The 24,128-nt window shown below is 45.6% G+C and overlaps 1 protein-coding gene across 2 annotated transcripts; it reads left to right on the plus strand.

The window, feature by feature from the left end:
- Positions 1–9,938: 9,938 nt before the first annotated feature.
- LOC149310227 (enkurin-like) lies at positions 9,939–22,597 on the plus strand. Of its 2 annotated transcripts, XM_089533893.1 has the most exons (6): positions 9,939–10,029; positions 10,724–10,823; positions 16,628–16,776; positions 17,867–18,093; positions 19,352–19,498; positions 21,861–22,597. In XM_089533893.1, exons 2-6 carry the CDS (start codon positions 10,744–10,746, stop codon positions 22,032–22,034), a joined length of 777 nt encoding a protein of 258 aa, XP_089390019.1. In that variant the 5' UTR covers positions 9,939–10,029; positions 10,724–10,743; the 3' UTR covers positions 22,035–22,597. The 2 variants fall into 2 exon arrangements, with proteins under 2 accessions (XP_089390019.1, XP_089390020.1); XM_089533894.1 differs by lacking the exon at positions 19,352–19,498.
- Positions 22,598–24,128: the final 1,531 nt, after the last annotated feature.

Below are 24,128 nucleotides of genomic sequence, written 5' to 3' on the forward strand. Positions count from 1 at the left end.
AGGATCTCAGGATGGGACAAAGGATGGATTGATAAATAACTAGTATAATGGTATACTAATATAAAATATTATAATAGTGCAGTGTGCCTATGCCATATGTGGGCACTCTATACACAGGTTTGAGCTTAAGCTGAAGCTGCGCAACAATTAAAGAAATGGTGCCCGTGCCCATTGTGTGCACGCTACCCATGCCGCAAGCACACAACGCATTATTTGCAATGGGGTGGGAGCAGATGCAGATTTCTCTTTATGTGGAGGGATCCAGAACGGATCCCGAGTGTAAGGGAAGGGCCCGCTGTAATATTATAATACTATAATTATAATTATAATTAATAATAATTGTATTCCCTATTACCATGTATGAATATGAGAGCTGGACAGTTAAGAAAGATGATAGGAAGAAACTGAACTCATTTGAGATGATGTGGGGCTGGCGAAAAGGGCTGAGGATGCTATGGACAGCAGCCAAGAGGACAAACCAAGGGGTCCTAGAGCAGATGAAGCCAGAAATATCTCTGGAAGAATCCAAGATGACCAAACTGAAGCTGTCGTACTTCAGACCCATCATCAGAAGGAAAGACTCATTGGAAAAGACCATAATGCTGGGGAAGGTGGAGGGAAGGCGGAAGAGAGGAAGGCCGCATGGAAGATGGAGGATGGACTCTGTGAAGGAGGTCACTGTGGGTTTTATGAGATTGCAGGAATTAAGCAGAGCAGAGGAGGCTGGGGGGCTTGGAGATGTCTCCTCCAAAGGGTCCCCATGGGTTGGGATCAACTCTAGGAGGAAGGTATTGGGGTCATTTGGGAGCACTTTTTTGTTGTGTGCAATGCAGTTATGGTGGGGAATGGCCCCTCCAAGTCTCCTGCAGTACTAACATGGCCCCATAGCATCCCATGGCCACCCACCCCTGCTCTAAGGGGAAGTCTTCCCCAACCTGGGTGCAATGGCCAAGAAGACCCTGATCCCACATCCCTCCAGCTTCATCCCGTTGTTGTGGGTCCAGACTACAGGATTGGAGTCAATAGGAGTCTCCATTCCACTGCTGAGTGGACGGTCCTGCTCCAGCCGGGACTCCCCCGTTGTATTCCAGCTTCTCTGAAGAGCCCCTTCCACAATTAGCTTTCCTGGCCCTGATGACCAGAAGCCTCCCGGGTTTTTCTGCCTCCCAGCTCCAGCCATGTCACACAGTCACCCAGTTATTTTGCAGCCTCAACTGTGGCCTCCATTCCAGTTTGTGGGAGCCCAGGACCTCCGCTGCCTCCATCTCCTGCCTCCCAAGTCTGGCATGGATGTTTTTGCAAGGACCTCTCACCATTGCCCCCTTGTCCCGTTTCATTTTGTTAGAAGGTTAGGGGCTGTGCAGACCTCCTCTGAAGGAGCGGCCTGTAGCTGCCTCTGTCTTTGCCAGATTGGGGCTAAAGCAACCGCACGCTGTGGCTCTAATTTGGCCTTTCCATGGCGCAAAAAGGAGCTGCAAAAACATGGTTTCTTTTTGCGCCCTGGAAAGGGCACCATGGCCACTGGCGCTGCAACTTTATGGTTCTCCTTTAGCACTGTGTCATCTAGACGCAACACCAGAGGAGCACCGTGATGCCGCGCAACACGTGGTGCAGTATGCAGAGTCCCACTGGTCTGGGGGTGGAGCTGGATGTGCATCATGTGGACCCCATGCCCTAATTCCTCCCCCAGGCCGGCCTTTCCCACTGGGCCACACAGCCCCTTAGTCTCTTCCTGGAGTCCTGGTGATACAAGGGTTAAATGCCAGTCCTGCAGCGCCAAGGTTGTGAGTTCGATGCCAGGCAGGGCTCCAGGGTCCACTCAGCCTTCCATCCTTTTGGAGGTCAGTAACTGCTTAGAGAGTGCTAAGCTCACTATTAAGCAGTATAGAAATGTGACTGCTGTTGCTATTGCTGAGCTTTGCAGATGTGCTTCCAAGGCAAAGGAATGTGCAGATCTGAACCAGAGGGTCAGCATGGTGTGGCCATCAGCGTCCATCAGAAGTGGACATGTACCAAGGTGTCAGAGCTGTTTTTCCTGTTTCCCGACCAGTTCTGGCCAAAAGGGGTGGGGCCTAAAGGTAGGGGTGGGGCCTGTGTGAAAGGGGAGGGGCCTGAGTGGGCTGTGCTTCGCTTAAAAACGGGCTAAAAATAGTAAATAGTAGCTTCAGAAATACTTTACTCACTTAAATACCTTGAAAGATATGCAAAATATGTGTAATGGATAACCGTGTTTTAACAATAGCAAAATATGGGGAAATATGCAAAATAAGCACTGGGGAATAACAGAAGAGTTGCCTTTTCCCTTCCTGTATTGGGTGACCTGCAACAACAACAACGACAACAACAACGAATGACCCTTGTCCATTGCTTGACAATCGCTCGATTTGCCTTTATCCTGTGAGCGCAGCTTTCCCAAATAAAGCTTTCGTTGAGCAAAGAGCCTCCTCTGAAGTCTCTGGTTCTCTTTCCTGGAAGAGCCTTTTCTGCGTCGGTCGGAAAACGCGGCTGATGCTCTTAACCGCTTTCCAAGTTTGTATCCGCTACTAATTCCGCTCTCCTTTTGGGACTAACACTAGGATTTAAACCTCGAAAGACCAGAGGAATCGTAGGATTATTGCCTTGGAGAGGAACCCAAGGGCTTTCCAGTCTGAGGAGGGATGATATAAAACGAACATTTTACCAAAATTAAAAAAAAATAATTTTAATTTTTATTATGTATTTTCAACATAAAATCATGATTCTTAAAACTGTTTCCTGGGTCACAAACTGCGATTCGGAGATAATCCCCTTCCGTGATATTTCTCAAACATCGGCCTTCCTTTTGGCCGCAGCCGCCTTTCGATTCTGGTTCCCTTTCCGTCTGTTTGCATCTATAGCTCAGTTATCTAACATTCATTAATCATGCATCCGAAATCACATTACGGCCTTGAATGTGCTAATTAATTAAATTAGTAAATATATATATAATTCCTTATTACCAAATAGATTCAATTTTCTCCTTTACCCCTTACTTATAACCGTCTCGATTTACGATATGATAGTACTGGATACCAATCTCTTTCGCCTTTAGTTTGTACTCAGTTCCTTTTATTTTTGTTCCGACAATTTCTTTGTTGGATCTAATTTTTGTTACCCAACACTTCCATCGCTGTCATAAAAAGGAGTGGCAACAAGGGCCATCCTTGTCTCGTTCCTATATATATATATATATATATATACACACATACATACAGTGGGGCCTCCGCATAAGCGGACTTTTTTAAAGCGGCTTTGAGCGTACGCGCTCAAGCCGCTGGGCGCATGCAGGGTGGAAGGGCGGCGCGGAAGGGGTGGAAGGGGCGGTGCGTCCCATTCAGTTGAATGGGCGCGCGCCCGTTGCACCCCGCGCACCTCCACGCTGCCGTGCACGAGCCCCATTGTTTACAATGGGGCTTGAGCATAGGCGGAAATCGCCATACGCAGCGGGATCCGGAACGGATCCCCCGCGTATGGCGAGGTTCCACTGTATATATCTCCATGCTTTCTGACGTTTTCCACTTGTTATCAATTGTGCTTTTTGATATGTATAGATTTTTTGGATCCAATTTGGAAAATTTGTTCCTACATTCCCTTTTTTTAGAAGTTCAATCACAGACGGTCGATTAACGCCATCGAACGCTTTCTCGGCGTCTGCGAAGACTATGGCTGGCTTTTTCCATTGTTTTTCTCATAGTATTCAAGAATGTTATCTTTTAAATATCGATCTGGTAGGAATTCGGTCTGATCTAAGTTGATCTATTCTTGAAGAAGGTTCTTTAATCTGTCGGCCAAAATGGATGCTAAGATTTCAGAATCCCTGTTGCGGAGAGGAATCGGCCTGTGATTTGTCATTCCTTGTTCATCTCTGCCTTCTTTTGGAGTTATTGCAGTATTTGCCTTTTTCCAGTTCCAGGGAAGCCGCTGTTCCTGATGTCGTTTCATGTCTTTTGAAGGGCACCTTAAGTTCTTCTTTAAATGTCTTGTAATTAAATGTCTTGAAAATCCCTCTGGACCTGGAGCTTCATCACTTTTTAGTTTTTGTGTCGCTTCTTCAGTTTCTTCTACGGATGAAAAGGCTGCATTCAGAACTACTTTTTGGCCCAAAGACATTTCTTTTATCTCTTGATTTTCTAAATAGCCTGCTATCTCTTGCGCTGGAGCATTCTCTTTTTATATAAGTCCGAGCAGAAGTTGTGAAAGGCTGCCGTTATTCCTTCCTGCGTTTGAGCCTTCAGTCCGTTTGCTTTTATTTCCGCAGCCGTATTGTTTCCTCTCGCTTTCCTCAATCTGTCAGTCAGCCATTTCCCTGATTTGTTGCTGCCTCAAAGTGTTTCTGTTTCAGGGCTTTCGTGTTCTTTGCCGCTTGGATTGTGATGCCCTTTTCCAGTTGTTTCCTCCAAAATTTCAGTTGCTTATCGCCCTGATTGCTTTTTGTAGAGAGGCAGGATATGAATAAATATTATTATTATTATTATTATTATTATTATTATTATTATTATCCAATCTGTGACTAGAGGGATCCGTATCTAGTTTTCCTTCAATTTGCTTGATTTCTTCTTCCATCTTCCTCCTTTCCTGACTCCGTTTGTTTTTTATCTCTGCTCCGTCTTGAATCAAAAGCCTCTCATTACCGCTTTACTTGCATCCCATATTATTTTCATAGATGTTTCTTCATTAAGGTTTCCTTTGAAATAATTTTTTAGAGTCTCTTTGGCTTTTTCTAATTAATTCTTATCAATAGTCCTTTAGTCTCCAGCTAAATTGTGTTTTCCCTTCCTGCCGTAGTCGTTATTATCAAATCATGGTCCGAGAGTAATCTTGGCAGGATCTCCATATTCTTACTCTTTGGAAACAATGGGTCAGAGATCGCCAACATCTCGGTCCTTGAGGTAGTTTTGTGTGTTTCTGAGAAGCAAGTGTGTCCTGGACTTTCTGGGACAGTTTTCTCCAGACGTCCTTAATGCCATTTCCTCCTTTAAGTCAAAAAAGGGACCGGCCGTTTCCCCCGATTCTTCTTCGTTTTTCGTCTTTAAGGGGCTCCATTACTCCGTTCCAATCTCCTACTTTGATCATATTTTCGTAATCCAATTGCCTTAACGATTCATTTAGCTTTTTAAAGAGTTTGTGTTGTTTCCCATTTGGTGCGTAAATATTTATTAAAAGACATTTCGTATCTCCTGTTCTGAGTTCAGTTCCTAAATGATGTCCCTCGTTGTCTCTTCTTTAGCTGATGTGTTATTTTTCACATGCGTTACTCCGCCGCTCTTCCTTTTTTCTTTTGAGGATGTGAAAGTTTGGCCCAGTTTATTATTTTTCAGGGAGCTGGACTCTTTCTGCTGATTTTCGTTTCTTGTAAACAGATAATGTCTAATTTCTTCTTTGTCAAGTAATGAAATGTTTTGCTGCGTTTGAATTTTGAATTTAGTCCTTTGATGTTCCAGGATCCTATTTTTAGATCCCTCTTGATACGCTTTTAATCTCCCTTATTTCAGCCATACTCCATCCAGGCTCCAGGCTCTTCTTCTTGAGGGATGCTCCTCTCCTTCTGTCTCTCCAGAGTCTTTCTCTTCGTGTTTCACGTTCTCTTCTTCTTCCTCTTCTTCCTCCTCTTCTCTTAGTTTGCATTCTAGGCTTCTTCTTAGCATGTGTCTCTCTTCCTGTGAACCTTTTTCTCTGTCTGATCTTATCTTCCTTAGGAAGTCCTTTGCTTTCCGTATTGAATTTATCCTGTGCCTTTTTTGCTTATATAGCACTGGGATTCCTTCTATTCTATCCCAGGAATATGGGATGTTCTTTTTCATCACTTCTTGTCTTAGGAATTTGTAATCCTGTTGTCTTCAGAGATTTTCAACCGGCATGTCTTTACAAATCTTGATCGTGGCGTCGTCAATAATTAATTCCGATGTATACCTCATCTCGCCGTTTCGTTCCAACGAAAGATGTCACCGCGTCACGTGGAAGTTTTTTCTCTCGTGACACAACAGAATTTAGTGTGAACATTTTATCTGTTGCTGTTCCCATTTCCGCTTCGGTTACATCTATAAAATTTGCCGATTCCGAATTTATCCTGTTGTAAAGATCCTCCTTTATTTCTTCTGGCACCTTTCTCAGTTTCAGGCATCTCTCTCTATGACGGGTTTCTTGCGTTATAGAGACACTTTTTGTTTGCCTTTTACTTCTTTGGTAGCAGCTTCGCGTTCCTCTGTTTTGACATTCAGTTTTTGGGTCTCTGTTTGTAACCCAGAAGTATCTTTTGTTATTTTATCTAATTTCCCCCAAAAGAATTGAGTTCTGTCTGAATGCCATCCTCGGTTTCTTTGCTAGATCCTTAAATTCCAGCCGCGTTTCCTCCTTAAATGGCCTGAACTGTTTGATGCTTCCGGAGCAGATGCCTCTGAAGCTCTTCTCTGAGCTGAGACACTTTTTGGCGCCTGAATTAAGTTTTCTATTTGGAATGATACCATTAAAAATATCAGAAGCTGAATTAAATAAGTGGCAACAATTAATAAACGTATATTGTAACGGAGGAAAAAGAACTAGAGTAAATAAGCCGTTTTGGTGCAGATCCCAGGGAAAGGGAGGGTTAGGCCTCCCTAATATAAAGGGATATTATCAGGCTAATCAATTAAGGTATGTAATAGAAGGAGTGTTAAGTATATCAGGTCTAGTTAGAGACGGGAAAAGAAGGAATACACATGAAAACAGGGAGCATTTTCTTTAAAGAATTTAGTAGGAAAGAAATCAAGGAAATTAAGAACCCGCCTATGAAAAATATACTAGAAATAAGGAACAAACATAGAAAAGAATGATTGAATGAAAACTCATTAAGAACACCAATAATAACGGTAAAGTCATTCCCAAAGAACTTAAGGAATCTATTAGATAAAGAATTAAAGGAAAGGAGGATAGATAAATTAGAAAATTGGATAGAATTGAAAATAGGAAGAGAAAAGAAAAACTTAAGGGAATAGAAATGTCATCGTTTCATTACATTCAAATAGAAGAAGGGTTTAAAAATTGGAAGGAAAAGGATATAGAAAAGGGGAAATATACGCAATTTGAACAAACAATTCAGAAAGGAAAAGAATTAAAGGAGAATGAAAATGTGAAAGGAATGACTAGCAAAATTTATAAAATATTAATAGAGAACAAAGGAAAAAATATTAACCAAAATGTCTGGAAAGAGATACAGGAAGAAGGATTGGGATGTGAATTTTATGGAAATGAATGGAATGGGATTTGGGAACAAAGACATTTGAAAAACCTATTGGCACGAATTGAGGAAAATCATTACAAGCTGATCTGGAAATGGTCCTTAATGCCATCGAGATTCAATGACATAGATAAGAGCAATTCAAAATACTGCTGGAGAGGATGCAACGAAGTGGGTCAGATACAGACATAAGCGGCGGCAATGTAAATACGTCAGAAGATTTTGGGAAACAGTAGTATTAGAAATTGGAAATATTATGGATATGAGAATAGATAGGAAACCAAGTATAGCATTGCTATCACTATATAGATGCAAAATGGAAAAAGAAGAAAGAAGTAACAAATTTGCTCAGAGCAGCGAGAAGTTGGAAAACGAAAACGAATGTGGAAATGGAGGGTTGGTATAAAGGAGTCTGGCAAATAGCGATTAATGATGAATTAACATGTGAATAGAAAGCGAAGAAAGGATTATGGAAAAGAAATGATTTTGATGAAATATGGGGGAAATTATTGAAAAAGTATCAAGAAAAGAAGGTGGAAAATTCCCTTCATGAGACGAACTAAAGTTTTGGTCGGAGGATATGGATGGGAACGGCTCCGGGGAAGGAGTTCTGGGCATGAAATAAGCAAAGGGTTAAAGCATATTTGGGTATCAAGAAAAGTGTAATAAAAATATTAATTAAAAGGGTGGGGGGTGACATGATGATAGCCCCGTTTAAATATCCGAAGGGGTGTCATACTGAGGAGGGAGCAAGCTTGTTTCCTGCTGCTCCAGAGAACAGGACGCAATGGAGCATTGGATGCAAGCTCCAGGAAAAGAGGTTCCACCTGAACATTAGGAGGAACTTCCTGAGAGTAAGGGCTGTTCGACAGTGGAATGCACTCCTTCCTCGGAGGGTGATAGAGTCCCCTTCCTTGGAGGTCTTTAAACAGAGGCTGGATGGCCATCTGTCAATGGGGATGCTTTGATTTGGATTTCCTGCATGGCAGAATGGGGTTGGACTGGATGGCCCTTCCTGGGGTCTCTTCCAACTCTACGATTCTATGATTCTATGATTCTATGATATGGATGGGAACGGCTCCGGGGAAGGAGTTCTGGGTATGAAATAAGCAAAGGGTTAAAGCATATTTGGGTATCAAGAAAAGTGTAATAAAAATATTAATTAAAAGGGTGGGGGGTGACATGATGATAGCCCCGTTTAAATATCCGAAGGGGTGTCATACTGAGGAGGGAGCAAGCTTGTTTCCTGCTGCTCCAGAGAACAGGACGCAATGGAGCATTGGATGCAAGCTCCAGGAAAAGAGGTTCCATTTAAACATCAGGAGGAACTTCTTGACAGTAAGGGCCTGACAGTTGGACACATCCTTCCAAGGAGAGTGATGATGGCGTCTCCTTCTTTGGAGGTCCTGAGCGGAGGCTGGAGGGCCAGCAGTTGGAGATGCTTTGACGGAGAGTTCCTGCAGGGCAGAGGAAGGGGCTGGACTGGATCAGGGCCCTTCCTGGGGTCCCTTCCACCTCCAGGATTCTGAGATAGCCCCACATCCAGGCATGGAGGCCTCCTCCTCCTCCTCCTCCTCCTGCAAGGCAGTTCTTTTAAGCTAGGATTTCTTCCTGGGTTACATGTAGGTCCTGTCTTTCCATGACTGAACTCAGAGGGACTTGGAAGGCTTTCCTTTCCGTCTTTTATCCTCAGGACAACAACCCTGCGAGGCAGTCCAGGCCGAGAGAGAGACTGAGGGCAGAGGGGTTTCTTTCCTGGGCAGCTGCTGCCATCTTCAGGGTGCCATTCTGAACTCCCTGGCCTCCTGGATGTCAATGCATTCCTTGCCCTTGGCTCTACTGCCTGGGGCTGATGGGAGTTACAGTCCAACAACCATATGACCCCAGTTTAACAAGCCATCCCTCTCTTTCTTTGTTCCTCGTCTGGTGCAAACCATTGTATTAAGGCTTTTTTAGTCACAAAGGAGATGAACTCATCCGAGGAAAGATTAGGCAGACAATTCGCAAAACAGCTGGCAGTTGAGAGAGAGAGTGCGGTGCAATGGTTGGAGTTAGAAATAGGGAAGAGGCTTCCAGTTTCCAACATCTGGAATAAGTTTTCGTAAGCCTCTTTGAGTCCCAGATTGGGGAAAGGCAGCATATAAATCCATAAGTATAACAACAACATTATCATTATATTCCCTTCCCTAATGAGCTGGAGTTACATCTAAAATATGGAGTAAGGAATACCTTAAGAGCCAGAGACAGCGTGGGGCAGTGCTTTGAATACTGGGCTACAACTCTGGAGACTCTAATATACGCTTCATTCACAGCTATATTACATATATATATATATATATATATATATGTTACACACTCAACCATACATAATACAAATCCGCCAGAGGAGCCCCAAAGAGGTGGACGGTCTCTTTTGTTGTGTTTTGTATATATATCTATATGTGTTTAAAAAAATGACCCACATCCATTTTGAAATGAAGGAAATGTCCTGGGAAAGGAGGACTTCTGGTCTCCCTGGAGGACATTTTGGAGTCCTTCCTGGACAGGAGGTTGACATGAAGGTGACCCTGGGCAGACAACCAGAGCAGCTGGACCTTAAGGTCAGAGGTGAGGATTTTGTCCCCAGGCAGAAGGGGGCGCCCTTGTATGAGAACCGTGAGGTCAGTGGGCGGGGCCTCAGGATGAAATGGGAGGGGCCTCAGGATGCTCCTCCCTCCCCTCCCTCCCTTTGGAATAATCCCAACTGCCATTTGCAGCCTTGGCCAGAGGAGGGTCACTGGGGCTCCTTGACCGCAGCGGTTAGTGGAGTTTGGGGGGGTGTCTCAAGGGCCGATGTGGGCACCTCCAAAGGATGGAGGCCAACAAAACTGTCCCATCCTTGAGAGACAAGCTCAGGAAAAGTCCCTTCCAGCCCACAGCTCCCATAATGGCACAGCTGCTGTTAGAGTGTGGTACTTCCTCTGGACTATAAAGCCCAGAACCCCCTGGCCAACATGGCCATACTGGAAGATATAGTCTCAGGCCTTGGTCCCAAGGGAAGTGGACCCATTGAATTAATAGGATTGGCTTGAGGTCTAGCATGGTGTATTGGCTTGAGCACTGGACCATGACTGGTGACCATGGTCCGAATCTTGGCTCGGCCATAGAAACCCACTGGGTGACCCCTTGGGCAATAGGTCACACTCTCTCAGCCTCAGAGGGAGGCAAAGGCAAAGCCCTTCCGAACACATTTGGCCAAGAAACCCCCCCAGCAGCTTCTCTTTTGGGTCGCTGTGAGTCGGAAACAGCCTAAAGGCACTCAACAAGAACTTCTTTACCTGTTGAGTTACAACTGACAAATTGATTTAATGTCTCTGCTTTAGTCAGGACTAAATCAATAGGATTCCAGGCCACCAAAAAAAGTAACTTCCCCAAGCTTCGATCCCGCTTTTAGGCCAGCGCTTTTGGGATGTATGTCAAGGGATAGTTTAACTGTAAGCAATTTGTGCTCAGATCTCTGCAGGACTCTGGAGATGACCGCCTTGTATCTGGAGGAGAACATCTACAATCTGCTGCCCGACCCAAATTGGAAGAAAGCCATCAACCACCGCAGGTATTTTGGGGGGGCAGCGGGGTCAAGGGTGAGAAAGACCCACCTTTGGGATACGTGGCCACCGTGCCTCTCTCTCCGTGGCATCGCTTCCCACAAAGCACCAAGATCTGGATTGCTCTGAATTGATATGCATTCAGTGCAGTCACCTGTTTCATTGAACACAGTGCAACTCACTTCTGCCATGCAGGAATACATAGAATACTTGAGGTGGAAGGGCCTGCTAAGGGTCCTCCAATCCATCTCACTTCTGCCATGCAGGAATACATAGAATACTTGAGGTGGAAGGGCCTACTAAGGGTCCTCCAATCCATCTCACTTCTGCCATGCAGGAATACATAGAATACTTGAGGTGGAAGGGCCTGCTAAGGGTCCTCCAATCCATCTCACTTCTGCCATGCAGGAATACATAGAATACTTGAGGTGGAAGGGTCTGCTAAGGGTCCTCCAATCCATCTCACTTCTGCCATGCAGGAATACACAGAATACTTGAGGTGGAAGGGTCTGCTAAGGGTCCTCCAATCCATCTCACTTCTGCCATGCAGGAATACATAGAATACTTGAGGTGGAAGGGTCTGCTAAGGGTCCTCCAATCCATCTCACTTCTGCCATGCAGGAATACATAGAATACTTGAGGTGGAAGGGTCTGCTAAGGGTCCTCCAATCCATCTCACTTCTGCCATGCAGGAATACATAGAATACTTGAGGTGGAAGGGTCTGCTAAGGGTCCTCCAATCCATCTCACTTCTGCCATGCAGGAATACATAGAATACTTGAGGTGGAAGGGCCTGCTAAGGGTCCTCCAATCCATCTCACTTCTGCCATGCAGGAATACACAGAATACTTGAGGTGGAAGGGTCTGCTAAGGGTCCTCCAATCCATCTCACTTCTGCCATGCAGGAATACACAGAATACTTGAGGTGGAAGGGTCTGCTAAGGGTCCTCCAATCCATCTCACTTCTGCCATGCAGGAATACACAGAATACTTGAGGTGGAAGGGTCTGCTAAGGGTCCTCCAATCCATCTCACTTCTGCCATGCAGGAATACATAGAATACTTGAGGTGGAAGGGTCTGCTAAGGGTCCTCCAATCCATCTCACTTCTGCCATGCAGGAATACATAGAATACTTGAGGTGGAAGGGTCTACTAAGGGTCCTCCAATCCATCTCACTTCTGCCATGCAGGAATACATAGAATACTTGAGGTGGAAGGGTCTGCTAAGGGTCCTCCAATCCATCTCACTTCTGCCATGCAGGAATACATAGAATACTTGAGGTGGAAGGGCCTGCTAAGGGTCCTCCAATCCATCTCACTTCTGCCATGCAGGAATACATAGAATACTTGAGGTGGAAGGGTCTGCTAAGGGTCCTCCAATCCATCTCACTTCTGCCATGCAGGAATACATAGAATACTTGAGGTGGAAGGGTCTGCTAAGGGTCCTCCAATCCATCTCACTTCTGCCATGTAGGAATACATAGAATACTTGAGGTGGAAGGGTCTGCTAAGGGTCCTCCAATCCATCTCACTTCTGCCATGCAGGAATACATAGAATACTTGAGGTGGAAGGGTCTGCTAAGGGTCCTCCAATCCATCTCACTTCTGCCATGCAGGAATACACAGAATACTTGAGGTGGAAGGGCCTGCTAAGGGTCCTCCAATCCATCTCACTTCTGCCATGCAGGAATACATAGAATACTTGAGGTGGAAGGGCCTGCTAAGGGTCCTCCAATCCATCTCACTTCTGCCATGCAGGAATACATAGAATACTTGAGGTGGAAGGGTCTGCTAAGGGTCCTCCAATCCATCTCACTTCTGCCATGCAGGAATACATAGAATACTTGAGGTGGAAGGGTCTGCTAAGGGTCCTCCAATCCATCTCACTTCTGCCATGCAGGAATACATAGAATACTTGAGGTGGAAGGGTCTGCTAAGGGTCCTCCAATCCATCTCACTTCTGCCATGCAGGAATACATAGAATACTTGAGGTGGAAGGGTCTGCTAAGGGTCCTCCAATCCATCTCACTTCTGCCATGTAGGAATACATAGAATACTTGAGGTGGAAGGGTCTGCTAAGGGTCCTCCAATCCATCTCACTTCTGCCATGCAGGAATACATAGAATACTTGAGGTGGAAGGGTCTGCTAAGGGTCCTCCAATCCATCTCACTTCTGCCATGCAGGAATACACAGAATACTTGAGGTGGAAGGGTCTGCTAAGGGTCCTCCAATCCATCTCACTTCTGCCATGCAGGAATACATAGAATACTTGAGGTGGAAGGGTCTGCTAAGGGTCCTCCAATCCATCTCACTTCTGCCATGCAGGAATACATAGAATACTTGAGGTGGAAGGGTCTACTAAGGGTCCTCCAATCCATCTCACTTCTGCCATGTAGGAATACATAGAATACTTGAGGTGGAAGGGTCTGCTAAGGGTCCTCCAATCCATCTCACTTCTGCCATGCAGGAATACATAGAATACTTGAGGTGGAAGGGTCTGCTAAGGGTCCTCCAATCCATCTCACTTCTGCCATGCAGGAATACATAGAATACTTGAGGTGGAAGGGTCTGCTAAGGGTCCTCCAATCCATCTCACTTCTGCCATGCAGGAATACATAGAATACTTGAGGTGGAAGGGTCTGCTAAGGGTCCTCCAATCCATCTCACTTCTGCCATGCAGGAATACATAGAATACTTGAGGTGGAAGGGTCTGCTAAGGGTCCTCCAATCCATCTCACTTCTGCCATGCAGGAATACATAGAATACTTGAGGTGGAAGGGTCTGCTAAGGGTCCTCCAATCCATCTCACTTCTGCCATGCAGGAATACATAGAATACTTGAGGTGGAAGGGTCTGCTAAGGGTCCTCCAATCCATCTCACTTCTGCCATGCAGGAATACATAGAATACTTGAGGTGGAAGGGTCTGCTAAGGGTCCTCCAATCCATCTCACTTCTGCCATGCAGGAATACATAGAATACTTGAGGTGGAAGGGCCTGCTAAGGGTCCTCCAATCCATCTCACTTCTGCCATGCAGGAATACACAGAATACTTGAGGTGGAAGGGCCTACTAAGGGTCCTCCAATCCATCTCACTTCTGCCATGCAGGAATACATAGAATACTTGAGGTGGAAGGGTCTACTAAGGGTCCTCCAATCCATCTCACTTCTGCCATGCAGGAATACATAGAATACTTGAGGTGGAAGGGTCTACTAAGGGTCCTCCAATCCATCTCACTTCTGCCATGCAGGAATACATAGAATACTTGAGGTGGAAGGGTCTGCTAAGGGTCCTCCAATCCATCTCACTTCTGCCATGCAGGAATACATAGAATACTTGAGGTGGAAGGGTCTGCTAAGGGTCCTCCAATCCATCTCCCTTCTGCCATGCAGGAATACATAGAATACTTGAGGTGGAAGGGCCTGCTAAGGGTCCTCCAATCCATCTCACTTCTGCCATGCAGGAATACATAGAATACTTGAGGTGGAAGGGTCTGCTAAGGGTCCTCCAATCCATCTCCCTTCTGCCATGCAGGAATACATAGAATACTTGAGGTGGAAGGGTCTGCTAAGGGTCCTCCAATCCATCTCCCTTCTGCCATGCAGGAATACATAGAATACTTGAGGTGGAAGGGCCTGCTAAGGGTCCTCCAATCCATCTCACTTCTGCCATGCAGGAATACATAGAATACTTGAGGTGGAAGGGTCTGCTAAGGGTCCTCCAATCCATCTCACTTCTGCCATGTAGGAATACATAGAATACTTGAGGTGGAAGGGTCTGCTAAGGGTCCTCCAATCCATCTCACTTCTGCCATGCAGGAATACATAGAATACTTGAGGTGGAAGGGTCTGCTAAGGGTCCTCCAATCCATCTCACTTCTGCCATGCAGGAATACATAGAATACTTGAGGTGGAAGGGTCTGCTAAGGGTCCTCCAATCCATCTCACTTCTGCCATGCAGGAATACATAGAATACTTGAGGTGGAAGGGTCTGCTAAGGGTCCTCCAATCCATCTCACTTCTGCCATGCAGGAATACATAGAATACTTGAGGTGGAAGGGTCTGCTAAGGGTCCTCCAATCCATCTCACTTCTGCCATGCAGGAATACATAGAATACTTGAGGTGGAAGGGTCTGCTAAGGGTCCTCCAATCCATCTCACTTCTGCCATGTAGGAATACATAGAATACTTGAGGTGGAAGGGTCTGCTAAGGGTCCTCCAATCCATCTCACTTCTGCCATGCAGGAATACATAGAATACTTGAGGTGGAAGGGTCTGCTAAGGGTCCTCCAATCCATCTCACTTCTGCCATGCAGGAATACATAGAATACTTGAGGTGGAAGGGTCTGCTAAGGGTCCTCCAATCCATCTCACTTCTGCCATGCAGGAATACATAGAATACTTGAGGTGGAAGGGCCTGCTAAGGGTCCTCCAATCCATCTCACTTCTGCCATGCAGGAATACATAGAATACTTGAGGTGGAAGGGTCTGCTAAGGGTCCTCCAATCCATCTCACTTCTGCCATGCAGGAATACATAGAATACTTGAGGTGGAAGGGCCTGCTAAGGGTCCTCCAATCCATCTCACTTCTGCCATGCAGGAATACATAGAATACTTGAGGTGGAAGGGTCTGCTAAGGGTCCTCCAATCCATCTCACTTCTGCCATGCAGGAATACATAGAATACTTGAGGTGGAAGGGTCTGCTAAGGGTCCTCCAATCCATCTCACTTCTGCCATGCAGGAATACATAGAATACTTGAGGTGGAAGGGTCTGCTAAGGGTCCTCCAATCCATCTCACTTCTGCCATGCAGGAATACATAGAATACTTGAGGTGGAAGGGTCTGCTAAGGGTCCTCCAATCCATCTCACTTCTGCCATGCAGGAATACATAGAATACTTGAGGTGGAAGGGTCTGCTAAGGGTCCTCCAATCCATCTCACTTCTGCCATGCAGGAATACATAGAATACTTGAGGTGGAAGGGTCTGCTAAGGGTCCTCCAATCCATCTCACTTCTGCCATGTAGGAATACATAGAATACTTGAGGTGGAAGGGTCTGCTAAGGGTCCTCCAATCCATCTCACTTCTGCCATGCAGGAATACATAGAATACTTGAGGTGGAAGGGTCTGCTAAGGGTCCTCCAATCCATCTCACTTCTGCCATGCAGGAATACATAGAATACTTGAGGTGGAAGGGTCTGCTAAGGGTCCTCCAATCCATCTCACTTCTGCCATGCAGGAATACATAGAATACTTGAGGTGGAAGGGCCTGCTAAGGGTCCTCCAATCCATCTCACTTCTGCCATGCAGGAATACATAGAATACTTGAGGTGGAAGGGTCTGCTAAGGGTCCTCCAATCCATCTCACTTCTGCCATGCAGGAATACATAGGATCTTAGAATCGGACGAGACCAACTAGGGCCATCCAGTCCAATTCACTTCTGCCATGCAAGCTCTCCCTGTGACTGACAGCCAACCAGACTCCATTTAAAAGCCTCCAAAGCAGCACTATTACTTCCCTTGATCGAGACACTACACTCCTGTTGATGCCGCCCAGAATCGCATTGGCTTTTTTAGTTGCTGCATCACACTGTTGGCTCATGTTCAGCCTCTGGCCCACTAAGACTCCCAGACCCCTTTCACATGCACCGCCATTAATTCAGGTGCCTTCAAGGGCCGCCCCACACAGAGTGCCTTGCAGCAGTCTAATCCCTGACCCAGACTGTATCAATGGCTTCCTTCTGGGTCTGGAAGGCAGGGCATACCCTCCTTTGGGGAAAGTCACCATTGTTCCCGTTTTCTCCTTGACTTAAAGGTATGTCTCGAAATTCCAACCCTTTGTGAAACGCGAAATACAAGAGAGGAAGACGGGCCTCTGCAGGACGATGGGAATCCCCAAACTCCAGGTCCCCACTCCCAAAGACTTCCTCCAGAAGCAGTCGAAGACGCCCATGCTCCCAAAGCGTGAGTTCTGCGCCAAACGGCGGTTTTTGCGCCATGAACTTCATGCCACGTAAGATAAGGCAGGAGGCAAAAGGGAAATGTAGGGTTTGTCCCGTTACACACAGAAGGCCTCCAAACTGAGCGACAAAACAAGACTAACCCTGAAAGCCAGGTACTTGGGAGTACTTATTTAGCAATACTACGAAAGCTTCTTTAACCCATGGATTGCATGTGTTTACTACAATAATACAATTTTAAGCATCCAGTGGAATGATGAAGCCATATAAATCATCTAGAAAACCATCATACAGTAAACATACTGCAAACTAACCATAATTAGAGATGGGATACTTCACATTATGGTTCCTTTACAATAGGTTTACTGTATGATTGTTTTTGGGATGGTTTATATAGTTTCTTTATTCCTGATCATGCAGTAAACCTATTGCAAGTAGCCATAATGTGAGGCATCCCATCTCTATTTATGGTCCCTTTACAATAGGTTTACTCTATGATTGCTTTCTAGATGGTTGATATAGTTTCATTATTCCACTGGATGCTTAAAACTGTATTGTTGTAGTAAACATGTGCAATTTCTGGTTTAAAGAAGCTTCTGTAGTATTGTTCAATAAGTATTCCTGTAAGTACTGACTTTCCTGGTTAGTCTTTTTTACTTGTTGGACTACTTCTCCCATCATCCTCCCCTTGACTAGGACTGATGGGAAATGTAGTCCAAGAGAATCTGGAGGGTTGCGATGGGACCGTGGCACTTAAAGTGGATCTTGTGCAAGAGGACCCCAGATCCATCAGAAACAAAGCACTGGTGAGTACTGGGAGCAACTGGGAAAAAACAAGGAGGACGTAGAGATGGAGGAGGCAGAAAAATGAGAGGATTTTAAAGGATGTATTTCGGGACAAGATGCCCTTCTTTGGGCCGTCTTCCCAAGATATTGGGATTTACTGGTTGGTTCCAGCTATAGCAGATCCATAGAACCAGCTGTTGAAAGGAGAGCTGATGTAGGTAAACCCCAGGGATCCAGTGGGTCTACTCTGTTTGGGAGAGGAACAGGACATAAGCCTTGGTGTTAATATTGCGGTCGTTGTCCATCAGGAAAAAGAGCCCCTGGCGCCAAGAAGCCGGTGGAGCTTCACGTGCCAAAGAGGACCGACCACCCAGTGATGGGCGTCCGGACCACGAAGGATTTCATCTCCGCCAACATCGCGGAGGCCATCATGGCGGTGGCCAAGAAGCCCCTCCACGCCTGCGTCGACGTCCGGAAGGGAGACAAGTTCCTCATCGAAAACTCCGGACTGGTCATAAAATACCGCAACAAAAAGGTGCCGTACGCGAGACTCATTCCGTGTGGAGAGACCACAGGGTCTGGCGCACAATCGCTAGCAGCCATAGCGCATTATTGAACAAAACCCAGCAGTCAAACAAACAAAAACGCACTGTTTTTCCCTCCCTCTGCATGGCTCTTGTTCTCTTTGAGTCGGAAAATCGTGGGAGAGCGTTGTAAAAGCCTCGTTTTTGCCAAACAGATTATTTCAGCTGAGCAAACAGGACACTTTTATGACTCTCTCCCATGATTTTACATCCAGAAGAGAACAAAAGAGAACGACGTCATGCGGAGGGAGGAAAAAACACCTGCGCCTTTTCATTCGGCTCCTGGCTTTGTTTAATAATGCGCTAAGGCTCTATGAAGAGTGACAACCAACGCAGTCATTTTCTGGTGACTCAAGAGAGATTATTTAATCTACTATTATTCAAATACCAGGCTTATCATCCAGGTCCTTATTCCACAACGGGTTTCAATGCGCTTGGTTTTAAACGTTTAGACCCGCTTTAGCCTCCGAAGCGGTTCAGGATGTTGCGACTGTGCTTAAATTACAGGTACTCTTTTTAAAGAAAATGAATCTTGTACAAGAAGCTTCGATTCCCTGAGGTCCCATTAGACAGAGTAGTATCTGGATATTTTAATTAATTAAACGATAAGTAAAAATAATTAAATGACAAGTAAGCATCTTTCTACGGAATCCAAACCAGAACAACACAGCTTTTTTCATTGTTGAGAGTTAACATAAAATTAAGGCTGTAACAAAAATTCTGGGATTTGTAGTTTAGTGAGATATTAGAGAGTTCTGCTGCTACGATGAACTAAAAATCCCAGAATTCCATAGCACTAATCCATGGCAGTTAAAGTGGCATCAGGCTGCATTATTTCTGCAATACAGATTAAGCCCAAGGATATTTTAAAGCCTCCACCAGTTCCATTCCTAAAGTCAATATAATCAATCAGCAATATTTATTGCATGTACTCTTGATGTGGGTTTTATTGCATTATTTTCTGGACGAGGAAAAGTCATCACAAGTATTGTGTGTTCTTGCATGTCAGAGGATTGGACTCGATGGCCCTTGCGGTCCCTTCCAACTCTGTGATTCTATGATATTTTGCAATATAGTCCTATTGCTATTCCACATTAGAGGCAACCCATTGAAATCAGTGGGATTTCCCCAAGTGTTGACTCCTGGGACCAGCTCTCATCCGGCTGAGACAAACCAAAAGCACTGTAGCCACCCTTTCTTTTCTTGTAGGATTTTGGCACCACACCAAGATACCTTAAAAAGAAGAAGATGGAGGCCCAGCGTGCGCAGGAGAAGAGCGAGGCCTACGTGCGCCAGACCCTGCGCAAGGGAGGCGTGACGCAACTCTCCAAGGAGGAAAGGGAGAGAATGCTGGAGGTACCTGTCTCCATTCAGTCATTCTGCTTTGCTCAGTCCTCACCTGGAATAATCATCGAATCATCAAATCATCGAATCATAGAGTTGGAAGAGAACGCACGGGCCCTGATCCAGTCCAACCCCCTTCTTCTGCCATGCAGGAAATCCAAATCAAAGCATCCCCAGCAGATGGCCATCTAGCCTCTGCTTAAAGACCTCCAAGGAAGGAGACTCCACCACACTCTGAGGAAGGAGTGTGTTCCACTGTCGAACAGCCCTTACTGTCAGGAAGTTCCTCCTAATGTTCAGGTGGAATGTCTTTTCCTGGAGCTTGCATCCATTGCTCCGGGTTCTGTTCTCTGGAGCAGCAGAAAGCAACCTTGCTCCCTCCTCAATATGACATCCCTTCAAATACTTAAACAGGGATATCATATCACCTCTTAACCTTCTCTTCTCCAGGCTAAACATCCCCAGCTCCCTGAGTCGTTCCTTATAGGGCTCCATGGTTTCCAGACCTGTCACCATTTTAGTCTTCCTCCTTTGGACACATGGCTCCAGTTTCTCAATGTCCTTTTTGAATTGTGGTGCCCAGAACTGGACACAATATTCCAGGTGGGGCCTGACCAGAGCAGAATACGGTGGCACTATTACTTCTCTTGATCTAGACACTACACTTTTATTGTTGCAGCCTAAAATTGCATTGGCCTTGTTAGCTGCCACATTGCACTGTTGACTCATGTTCAACTTGTGGTCTACTTGGACTCCTAGATCCCTTTCACACGTAGTTTCATTCAGCCAGATGTCCCCCATAATCCTATATCTGTGCATTTCATTTTTGTGCCCTAAGTGCAATACCTTACATTTCTCTGTGTTGAATTTCATTTTGTTAGCTTTGGTCCAGCTTTCTAGTCTATTCAGGTCATTTTGAATCTTGATCCTGTCCTCTGGAGTATTAGCTATTCCCCCTAATTTGGTGTCATCTGCAAATTTGATAAGTATGCTCCCAATTCTGTCATCCAGGTCATTGATAAAGATGTTGAATAGCACTGGACCCAGGACAGAGCTCCACTGGACACCTCACTGGTCACTTCCCTCCAGGAGGAAAAGGAGCCATTGTTGAGCACCCTTTGGCTTCGGCCGGTCAATCAATTACAAAACCATTTAACAGTTGCCTTTTCTGGCCCACATTTTACAAGCTTGTTTGCAAGAATGTCATGGGAAACTTTGTCAAAGGCCTTACTGAAATCAAGATACACTACATCCACAGCATTCCCCTCATCTACCAATCCTGTGTCCTAATCCTAATCCTGTGTCCAGTTCTGGGCAAAACAATTCAAAAAGGATGTTGGAAACTGGAGCCATGTGTCCAAAGGAGGGCAACTAAATGGTGAAGGACCTGGAGACCATGATGAGGAGAGACTTAGGGATCTGGGGATGTTTAGCCTGGAAAAAAGAAGGTTCACAGGTGATATGATACCCCTATTTAAATATTTGAAGGGAGGTCATATTGAGGAGGGAGCAAGCTTGTTTTCTGCTGCTCCAGAGAATAGGACACAATGGAGCAATGAGATTCCAGCCTAACATTAGGAGGAACCTCCTGAGAGTCAGGGCTGTTTGACAGGGGAACAAACTCCTTCCTCTGAGATTTTGGTGGAATCTCCTTCTTTGGTGGCTGTCTTTAAGCAGAGGCTGGATGGCCATCTGTCAAAGGGGATGTTTTGATTGAGAGTTCCTGCATGTCAGAAGAAAGGGGTTGGACTGGATGGCCCTTCTTGGCATCTCTTCCAACCCTTCTATGATTCTATGATCCTACTACACCACACTGGCTCCCTATCCAGCTAAAAGGGGTGGAGGTGGGGGTTTACATGCAGAAGAGATGCCACCGCACAACAGGCAGGCTGTACATGACCCACAGCGAGCCTCTGCTCAAGCCGAAATGTGGAACTCACAGAGCCCCAAGGCAGAGCATGGACCCAATGCGCAGTGCATTGTGCATTGCGACTACACAATGGGGTGCCAGCCATGCCCATTTCCCATTTTGGCATACTGCAAGTGGAATGTAACTCCAGCGGCAGTTATTTACGGTGATGTGGGACTTCATCCTAGGTCTCCTCATGTGAAGTTATGCTCGGTCATGTTGTGCAATCTGTGAGTTGGATGTCAACATGGGGTGACCGAACCAAGGCACGAGATGCACACTCAAGTATGCATGGGTTTCCACTGTCATGGACAATGGCATACGCAACTCCACTTCTGTGACCTTGAACTGAATGTGGACATTGTGCATCGGCCAAATGTGTCCAAAAATTGTGCAGATACTTTTGTGTGTAATGTTCCTGTGTGCTTCAGAATAATCCATCAACCTCTCTTGAAACCCTTGCAGGGCCTGAAGAAGAACTGGGAGGAGATCAATAACGAATTCCAAAGCCTTTCCGTTGTGGTCGATACGCTTCCGAGGAAACTTCGCAAAGAGAAAATGGAGCTTGAGATGAAGCAGCTGGAGCACGACATCAATGTCCTGGAGAAGCACCAAGTCATCTACATCCTGAGCGAATAGGAGCCCAGGGCCATGTTCCAGGGCCTTATGAGGATCCTTGGCGTCAATGGGAGAGCAGCGCATCTCCTTCATTGACGTCAGTGTGAACCAAAAAGTGTATGGCTTGGAATGGATTTACTTGTTTATTTATCACAGTTTACTTGTTTGTTTTATCGCAATTGTTGGAAAACTAACCACTTTCCATAGCAGTGGTGGGAAGCCTGGGACCCTACAGATAATGTTGGACTCCAACTCCCATCATCCCCAGCCAGCGTGGCCAATGCTTCGGGTTGATGGAAGATGTAGTTCAACAAGGTCTGGAGGGTCCCAGTTCTCCCTCCCCTTCTTCAGGGAAGTATTAATACTCCTTCGTTACACTATGGGGAAGGAAATAGTTCGTTTTAAGAAGTAGGTCAAAGCCTTAGGAATGTTCCAGATGTTAACGCTTCCAAAATGTTTATAAAGAACCCTGTTTTGCTCTGAAAAAAATGTTGGCTCTGTTTACTTTTTACAGTCTAGATGTTTGTATTGTAAGCTTTGCCTTGGCTCAAGGCTATGGAATTCTGGGAGTTGGAGTTTGTTGTGGGCCCAGAGCGGAGCAAAGCTTAAGGAAGGAAAGCCCCACAACAAACTCCAACTCCCAGAATTCCATAGCCTTGAGCCAGGATGTTGAAAACCAGTGCCAAACCTGGTTATACCTCCAATGTGGATCCCATGCAAAAACGGGATCTAGATCCACCAAAAGAAGGATCGTTTTCAGACACGCTGAGCATTAATCCAACATTAACCCGCATAGAAAGTGGACAAAATCGGCCGCTTTGTACTTTCGGGATTTCCCCGAGAGCAAAAAACAAAAAAAAGCAGCCATTTTGTCCGCTTTGTGTGCGGTTTAACGTCAGATTAACACTCAGTGCCCCCGATGTGTCTGAAAACGATCCCGCTTTTGCAGGATATTCCCGAAATCTAAATCCAGTTTCTGCACGAGATTCGGGCACTTTGCCTCCCGTGTGATAAAAGCCTTTGAAAGAACAATTTTCAAGTTGTGCTCAGGTTGGGAAAAATGAACATACAAATGCCTCCTGGGGCCTGAAATGGCCTGGAAGGACTAAAACAAGGCAATGTTAAGGAAGCCTGGGGGGCATTTGGGGCAAAAAGTAAACCCATAGAAAGTTATTAAAATTTGGGAGGTAGGGTAGTGCAGAGGAGAGAGATGTTGCACATTCCTGATTTAGACTGCAAGACCCCTGAGAGAAGAACACCTTCTATCTATCTATCTTCTATCTATCTCCTGCCTTCCCCCACTCCACCACATCCTTTCCTTGTGTCTTCATTGCTTCCAAGGTGTCCGAAAGGAAGTATCAAGGGTTGTTTTCCACTTGTTTCCACTTGTTTGGTGGAGTCTCCTTCCTTGGAGGTCTTTAAGCAGAGGCTGGATGGCCATCAGTCACTGGGGTGCTTTGATGGAGAGTTCCTGCATGGCAGAAGAAGGGGGTTGGATGGGATCAGGGCCCTTTTGGAGGTCTCTTCTACGATTCTACGTTGAAGCCTAGGCATGGGAAGATCAAGACAAAAGGGTTAGGAGAAATTACTTCCGACCTCTTGGTGGGGCATGAGAGGCAGAAAAAGGCTACTGCTATGGATGCAGATGTTGCACATGTTCAGTCGTCTAATGCAGGCTTTTGTCACCTGAGTGCTGGACTAGGGCTGCAGGAGACCAGGGTTCAAATTCCCACTCACTGGGATTAGCTTGGGCAAGTCATACTCTCTTAGGAGTTTACTACACGAAGGAGTTTATCCCGTGAATATCCCAGGAAAATCGTGTAATTACGCGAAACGATTTCACACAATGTTGCACAAAATCCGCTATTAAAGCGGTCACAAAGAAGCATTGACGTGCATCAACAATGCATTTCAGATATCACTTTATTCATGCAACTGCATTTGATAATCGTTTGCGCAATTACTTGTTATTTCCACTTTATTTGCAGGCTGCTTTAAATGTGCTTTAATCTCTCTTTAATGCCAAAATTAGCCCCAGGGTGATAAACGCCTCAGCCTTAGAGGAAGGCAATGGCAAACCTCCTCTGAAGACATATTTTGGGGAGACAGTGTTGT

The sequence above is a fragment of the Sceloporus occidentalis genome, unplaced genomic scaffold, assembly GCF_023333645.1.
Source record: "Sceloporus occidentalis isolate IW3139 unplaced genomic scaffold, rSceOcc1.0.p SCAF_7, whole genome shotgun sequence".
NCBI lineage: Eukaryota > Metazoa > Chordata > Lepidosauria > Squamata > Phrynosomatidae > Sceloporus > Sceloporus occidentalis.